Consider the following 8,217-nt stretch of genomic DNA (forward strand, 5'->3'; position numbering starts at 1 on the left):
ATGACTCCACCCACAGCTCGCCTTCCGTCCCCAGGCAACAAGCTCAAAGCCAGCAAACTTAGCCAGTCTGGCTCCGTTCCCCCGGCAACAAGCTCACAACATATTTACAACATATTTAACAAACATAACTTAACATTCTGAAACATCCTGTAATAAACGGATTTGAGGTGGTTCAGTTTCATCTGTGGTTCGGGATCGGAGTCGGGCTCAAACACGTACGGTTGTATAACATCACGCTCAGCGGTTGCCATGACAATCTTACATAAGATGGTAATTCCTGTTTACCGGTGAGCACCACTGAGCTCCGTTGAGCAGCATAGGTTTCAGCTACTTGTGATTGGCCTGACCATATATCACTCAGAAAACAGTCAGCCAATCAGTAGAGAGGGGCTGATTCACTCTTCTGATTGGCTAAACGAACCGTGCTGCCAGAGCTCTGGAAGAAAGGCAAGAGAGAGGAGCTGTGAAACTATATTTATCAGACAACAAGTACTCAAAACCACAAATACATCATGCAGGGAGATCAACAGTTAAAATAAAACCCTGGAAAAGTGGACAGCATGGGGCCTTTAACAGCCAATTTACTGTTCAGTCCCACGAAAATGGAAATCCTGAGCATTTGTGAATCAGTCTTCTTCTCACCCAACTTTACATCCAGACAGTTTAAACACTGACTGTCAGAGCTCATATATGAATCACATTAAATACTAGAGAGTAACATTTCTATGTCCATATATCTTTCCTCAGGCTGAGTGGCTGTAATCTGTCAGAGAGAAGCTGTGCAGCTCTGGCCTCAGTTCTCAGCTCCCAGTCCTCTAGTCTGAGAGAGCTGGACCTGAGCAACAACCAGCTGCTCGATTCAGGAGTGAAGCGTCTCTCTGCTGGACTGGAGAGTCCACACTGCAGACTGGAGGCTCTCAGGTCAGTGGTGTTGAATGTTTAAAGGGTGACATTGTGAGTTTAACGTCAGGGTTTAAAGGCTCCATGGCATTAAAAATGCAATTTTCATTGTTTTTGTGTGATAGTGAAGGTCTTAGGGCCACATAAATACTGTCCCATGCATTAAACCTGTGATGAATGGAGAAGTGCACACAGCCTGTTTTTTGAAACTCTCCCTGTAAAAGAAGCGGATTGCACTTTTGTGAATTGATGATGTCATGAGAACATGACTCCGCCCACAGCCTGCCTTCCCTCCCCAGGCAAAAAGCTCACAACATATTTACAACATATTTAACAAACATAACTTAACATTCTGAAACATCCTGTAATAAACAGATTTGAGGTGGTTCGGTTTCTCCTGCCGTCTGTGGTTCGGGATCGTACGGTCGTATAACATCACGCTCAGGGTCCCGCAGGGTTTTAGTCCAAATTTGCTCGTCTGTTGGGCTCAGTTCAGCGCCGACTGTTTCATCAACCCGACACAATGCAATGCTGGTTTCGTCTGTGGTTCGGGATCAGAATCGGGCTCAAACACGTACGGTCGTATAACATCACGCTCAGCGGTTGCCATGACAATCTTACATAAGATGATAATTCCTGTTTACCGGTGAGCACCACTGAGCTCCATTGAGCAGCATAGGTTTCAGTTACTTGCTTGTGATTGGCCCAACCATCACTCAGAAAACAGTCAGCCAATCAGTGGAGAGGGGGCTGATTCTCTCTTCTGATTGGCTAAACGAACTGTCCAGCCAGATCTCCGGGAGAAAGGCAAGAGAGAGGAGATATAAAACAATGGGTTTGTCCCAATTCAAAGGCTGTACGCTACCTAGGTCGTATTTGTAGGCTGCTTACGTCACGGCGGCGGGACAAGTGCTGTCCCAATTCAGTTTTACCACGCAGGGTCCTGCAGATGCAGCCGACAGATCCAGGCTATTTCTGACTAATTTGCAGGAAACACCTCCACGATGCTTTGCGGCCGACATTACAGCCTACTTCCCAGGGTACCTTTCGGTCCAGTTGAATTTCTGGATCAGCCACCATTGCTGGAATTATGAAGCATGTTTTAGACCGTCTTAATGTTTATATCATGACGTTTTGATAAGTTTTCATGCCTATAATTACCACCATAGATTCAGTTTAGCTATTAACTGTATCCGAACAACGCCTGTAAATGCAAGTTTAGTTAGATGAGTTAGATAGGCATTTTGCATGATGTTTCCATAGCATCTATCAGCGCATCAGGTACATTACAATGTAGCCATGTGTACAATTACTTTAATTGGGATAGTCTGTTGCAATTTGTGAGGTGTAACAATTATCTTAATTTTCTGCATCTTCACGAAGACAAAATAAAATAAAATACATAAAACTACAGAATCAATGTTGTCCATCTTGAGAGCGTTGAAGCTGCTTATCGTTTGGTTTCATGCACAGGTGTTCACCGACACACCTCCCAAACCTACTTCGGCATTTTACGCTGCATCACTCGAATGCGCTTCGGGAAGCCTCGATGATAATGACGTAGGAATCCTCCGCAGGCTACACCGTCCCAATTCACTAAACTTTTAGTTCTGGAAAACTTGATATCGGCACCTACGTCGGACGCCTCCTACGTGGGCACCGTGGGCTGCGACCTAGAAGTCATCTAGCCCTTCAACTGAGACAGACCCTATATTTATCAGACCACAGGAACTCAAAACCACAAATCCATCATGCAGGGAGATCAACAGTTAAAATAAAACCCTGGAAAAGTGGACAGCATGGGGCCTTTAACAGCCAATTTATCGTTCAGTCCCATGAAAATGGAAATCCTGAGCATTTGTGAATCAGTCTTCCTCTCACCCAACTTTACATCCAGACAATTTAAACACTGACTGTCAGAGCCCACATATGAATCACATTAAATACCAGTGATTAACATTTCTGTCCAAATATCTTTCCTCAGGCTGAGTGGCTGTAATCTGTCAGAGAGAAGCTGTGCATCTCTGGCCTCAGTTCTCAGCTCCCAGTCCTCTAGTCTGAGAGAGCTGGACCTGAGCAACAACCAGCTGCAGGATTCAGGAGTGAAGCGTCTCTCTGCTGGACTGGAGAGTCCACACTGCAGACTGGAGGCTCTCAGGTCAGTGGTGTTGAATGTTTAAAGGGTGACCTTGTGAGTTTAACATCAGGATTTAAAGGCCCCATGGCCTGAAAATGCATTTTTCATTGTTTTTGCATGATAGTGAAGGTCTTGGGGCTACATAAATACTGTCCCATGCATTTAACCTGTGATGAATGGAGAAGTGCACACAGCCTGTTTTTTGAAACTCTCCCTGTAAAACGAACGGATTGCACTTCTGTTAATTGATGATGTCATGAGGACATGACTCCACCCACAGCTCGCCTTCCGTCCCCAGGCAACAAGCTCAAAGCCAGCAAACTTAGCCAGTCTGGCTCCGTTCCCCCGGCAACAAGCTCACAACATATTTACAACATATTTAACAAACATAACTTAACATTCTGAAACATCCTGTAATAAACGGATTTGAGGTGGTTCAGTTTCATCTGTGGTTCAGGATCGGAGTCGGGCTCAAATATGTACGGTCGTATAACATCACACTCAGCGGTTGCCATGACAATCTTACATAAGATGGTAATTCCTGTTTACCGGTGAGCACCACTGAGCTCCGTTGAGCAGCATAGGTTTCAGCTACTTGTGATTGGCCTGACCATATATCACTCAGAAAACAGTCAGCCAATCAGTAGAGAGGGGCTGATTCACTCTTCTGATTGGCTAAACGAACCGTGCTGCCAGAGCTCTGGAAGAAAGGCAAGAGAGAGGAGCTGTGAAACTATATTTATCAGACAACAAGTACTCAAAACCACAAATACATCATGCAGGGAGATCAACAGTTAAAATAAAACCCTGGAAAAGTGGACAGCATGGGGCCTTTAACAGCCAATTTACTGTTCAGTCCCACGAAAATGGAAATCCTGAGCATTTGTGAATCAGTCTTCTTCTCACCCAACTTTACATCCAGACAGTTTAAACACTGACTGTCAGAGCTCATATATGAATCACATTAAATACTAGAGAGTAACATTTCTATGTCCATATATCTTTCCTCAGGCTGAGTGGCTGTAATCTGTCAGAGAGAAGCTGTGCAGCTCTGGCCTCAGTTCTCAGCTCCAAGTCCTCTAGTCTGAGAGAGCTGGACCTGAGTGACAATGATCTGCAGGATTCAGGAGTGAAGCGTCTCTCTGCTGGACTGGAGAGTCCACACTGCAGACTGGAGGCTCTCAGGTCAGTGTTTTTGAATATTTAAAGGTTGACCTTGTGAGTTTAACATCAGGATTTAAAGGCCCCATGGCCTGAAAAATGCAATTTTTGTTCTTTTTGTGTGATAGTGAAGGTCTCGGGGCCACATAAATACTGTCCCATGCATTAAACCTGTGATGAATGGAGAAGTGCAGCCTGTTTTTTGAAACTCTCCCTGTAAAACGAACGGATTGCACTTCTGTTAATTGATGATGTCATGAGAACATGACTCCGCCCACAGCCTGCCTTCCCTCCCCAGGCAACAAGCTCAAAGCCAGCAAACTTAGCCAGTTCTACTCCGTTCCCCCGGCAACAAGCCCACAACATATTTATAACATATTTAACAAACATAACTTAACATTCTGAAACATCCTGTAATAAACGGTTTTGAGGTGGTTCGGTTTCTCCTGCCGTCTGTGGTTCGGGATCGTACGGTCGTATAACATCACGCTCAGGGTCCCGCAGGGTTTTAGTCCAAATTTGCTCGTCTGTTGGGCTCAGTTCAGCGCCGACTGTTTCATCAACCCGACACAATACAATGCTGGTTTCATCTGTGGTTCGGGATCAGAATCGGGCTCAAACACATACGGTTGTATACCATCGCGCTCAGCGGTCGCCATGACAATCTTACATAAGATGATAATTCCTGTTTACCGGTGAGCACCACTGAGCTCCGTTGAGCAGCATAGGTTTCAGTTACTTGCTTGTGATTGGCCCGACCATCACTCAGAAAACAGTCAGCCAATCAGTGGAGAGGGGCTGATTCTCTCTTCTGATTGGCTAAACGAACTGTCCAGGCAGATCTCCGGGAGAAAGGCAAGAGAGAGGAGATATAAAACAATGGGTCTGTCTCAATTCAAAGGCTGTACGCTGCCTAGGTCGTATCTGTAGGCTGCTTACGTCACGGCGGCGCGACATGTGCTGTCCAAATTCAATTTTACAGCACGGGGTCCTGCAAATACAGCCCACAGATCCAGGCTGTTTTTGCCTCATTTGCAGGAAACACCTCCACGATGCTTCGTGGCCGACATTACAGCCTACTTCCCAGGGTACCTTTCGGTCCAGTTGAATTTCTGGATCAGCCACCATTGCTGGAATTATGAAGCATGTTTTAGACCGTCTTAATGTTTATATCATGACGTTTTGATAAGTTTTCATGCCTATAATTACCACCATAGATTCGGTTTAGCTGTTCACTGTATCCGAACAACGCCTGTAAATGCACGTTTAGTTAGATGAGCTAGATAGGCATTTTGCATGATGTTTCCATAGCAACCATCAGCGCATCAGGTACATTACAATGTAGCCATGTGTACAATTACTTTAATTGGGATAGTCTGTTGCAATTTGTGAGGTGTAACAATTATCTTAATTTTCTGCATCTTCACGAAGACAAAATAAAATAAAATACATAAAACTACAGAATCAATGTTGTCCATCTTGAGAGCGTTGAAGCTGCTTATCGTTTGGTTTCATGCACAGGTGTTCACTGACACACCTCCCAAACCTACTTCTGCATTTTACGCTGCATCACTCGAATGCGCTTCGGGAAGCCTCGATAATAATGACGTAGGAATCCTCCGCAGGCTACACCGTCCCAATTCACTAAACTTTTAGTTCCGGAACACTTGATACGAGCACCTACGTCGGACGCCTCCTACGTGGGCACCGTAGGCTGCAACCTAGTAGTCATCTAGCCCTTTGACTGAGACAGACCCTGTATTTATCAGACCACAGGAACTCAAAACCACAAATCCATCATGCAGGGAGATCAACAGTTAAAATAAAACCCTGGAAAAGTGGACAGCATGGGGCCTTTACCAGCCAATTTATCGTTCAGTCCCATGAAAATGGAAATGCTGAGCATTTTGTGAATCAGTCTTCTTCTCACCCAACTTTACATCCAGACAATTTAAACACTGACTGTCAGAGCTCATATATGAATCACATTAAATACCAGTGAGTAACATTTCTGTCCATATATCTTTCCTCAGGCTGAGTGGCTGTAATCTGTCAGAGAGAAGCTGTGCAACTCTGGCCTCAGTTCTCAGCTCCCAGTCCTCTAGTCTGAGAGAGCTGGACCTGAGTAACAACCAGCTGCAGGATTCAGGAGTGAAGCGTCTCTCTGCTGGACTGGAGAGTCCACACTGCAGACTGGAGGCTCTCAGGTCAGTGTTGTTGAATGTTTAAAGGGTGACCTTGTGAGTTTACCATCTGGATTTAATAGCCAATTTACTGTTCAGTCCCATGAAAATGGAAATGCTGAGCATTTTGTGAATCAGTCTTCTTCTCACCCAACTTTACATCCTGATAGTTTAAACACTGACTGTCAGAGCTCATATATGAATCACATTAGATACTAGAGAGCAACATTTCTATGCCCATACATCTTTCCTCAGGCTGAGTGGCTGTAACCTGCCAGAGAGAAGCTGTGCAGCTCTGGCCTCGGTTCTCAGCTCCCAGTCCTCCAGTCTGAGAGAGCTGGACCTGAGTCACAACGATCTGCAGGATTCAGGAGTGAAGCGTCTCTCTGCTGGACTGGAGAGTCCACACTGCAGACTGGAGGCTCTCAGGTCAGGATTCCTCAACCTGCTCAACACATGACCAGTTCAGTCCTGATTTCCATGCAGCTTCATGTCACTGAACACATTCCTAACCTGTGTAGGTTTTTGTGAAAACACAAAGCAGATGATGTGGTGGACTGATTGTGTTTGTGTTGGTGTGCAGGCTGTCAGGCTGTCTGCTCACACAGGAAGGCTGTGCTTCTCTGGCCTCAGCTCTGAGCTCCAACCCCTCCCATCTGAGAGAGCTGGACCTGAGCTACAATCATCCAGGAGACTCAGGAGTGAAGCTGCTCTCTGCTGGACTGGAGGATCCAACCTGGAGACTGGAGGCTCTCAGGTATGGAGAGACACACACGCAATGTCTTATAGAGGGCTGAGGAGTATTGTTTCATGTTGAATGGTGGATATGAGTGAGGTGGTCTGCTAAATCCTTCATAGGGAAGGTTACTTACTGCCCATGTTTCCATCCTCAAAGAGAATCTGCTGCTCTGACTCTGTTTCTTCCTCCAGGATTGACCATAGTGGAGAGCAGAGGTTGAAACCAGGCCTGAGGAAGTGTAAGTGTGGATTTAGTTTGATTCATCAACACAAAACCTTCAGCTGTTTAGATGGTGCAGCTGCAGTTTCTGCTCTTTGTTCTCAGCTGCTTTTACCTGCTGAACCAAACACAAACCGATCTGATGCTCCACTGCAAACATGATCACAGTTTCTCAGTTTGGTTTTTACACATTTCTCCAAGTTAAGCTCCAAACTTTCAAAACTTGTAAATGTGCTAGAAACAAGACCAACCTCATGTAATTATGTAATAAATGACAAAATGTATGAAAGCATTGTTTGTAGTTTACACCAAGTGAATATAACTTGAAGATAATACTAATAGAGCAATATTAACATCTATAAAGAAATATATGAAGTGTAAATGTAGTTCAGTTTGTATATAAATGGCTCTTCCAGATGTAAAGTGAATTTCCACAGCAGTTTGTGACGTCCATTCATTCAGATCCTGCTGTGAATGAAGAGGACGGCTGACACCATGTGTCTTCATCAAAGAGTTAACAAATCAATAATCAAACTGTTAATAAATCAGCAGATAATAACCACAGCAGGTCTGTTGTGTCTTGTTCTCTCCATCAGATTCCTGTGAACTCAAACTGGACACAAACACAGCAAACAGAAACCTCGTCCTGTCTGAGGACAACAGGAAGGTGACAGGAGTGAGACAGAAGCAGCCATATCTTTGTCACCCAGAGAGGTTTGAGCACTGTAAACAGATCCTGTGTAGAGATGGTCTGACTGGTCGCTGCTACTGGGAGGTCGAGTGGAAAGGATGGGTTGATATAGGACTGACTTACAGAGGAATCAGCAGGAGAGGAGGTGGTTATGACTGTGGGCTTGGAGGGAATAAAAACTCCTGGA

At 45.0% G+C, this 8,217-nt stretch overlaps 1 protein-coding gene across 1 annotated transcript; it reads left to right on the forward strand.

The window, feature by feature from the left end:
* On the forward strand, window positions 1-6,427 carry LOC115357509 (ribonuclease inhibitor-like). The gene is made up of 5 exons (XM_030048995.1): window positions 1-65; window positions 826-921; window positions 2,885-3,058; window positions 4,049-4,222; window positions 6,232-6,427. The coding sequence occupies exons 1-5, from the start codon at window positions 1-3 to the stop codon at window positions 6,425-6,427; spliced, it is 705 nt and encodes a 234-aa protein (XP_029904855.1).
* Window positions 6,428-8,217: the final 1,790 nt, after the last annotated feature.

Source organism: Myripristis murdjan, chromosome 1, assembly GCF_902150065.1.
Source record: "Myripristis murdjan chromosome 1, fMyrMur1.1, whole genome shotgun sequence".
Classification (NCBI taxonomy): Eukaryota; Metazoa; Chordata; class Actinopteri; order Holocentriformes; family Holocentridae; genus Myripristis; species Myripristis murdjan.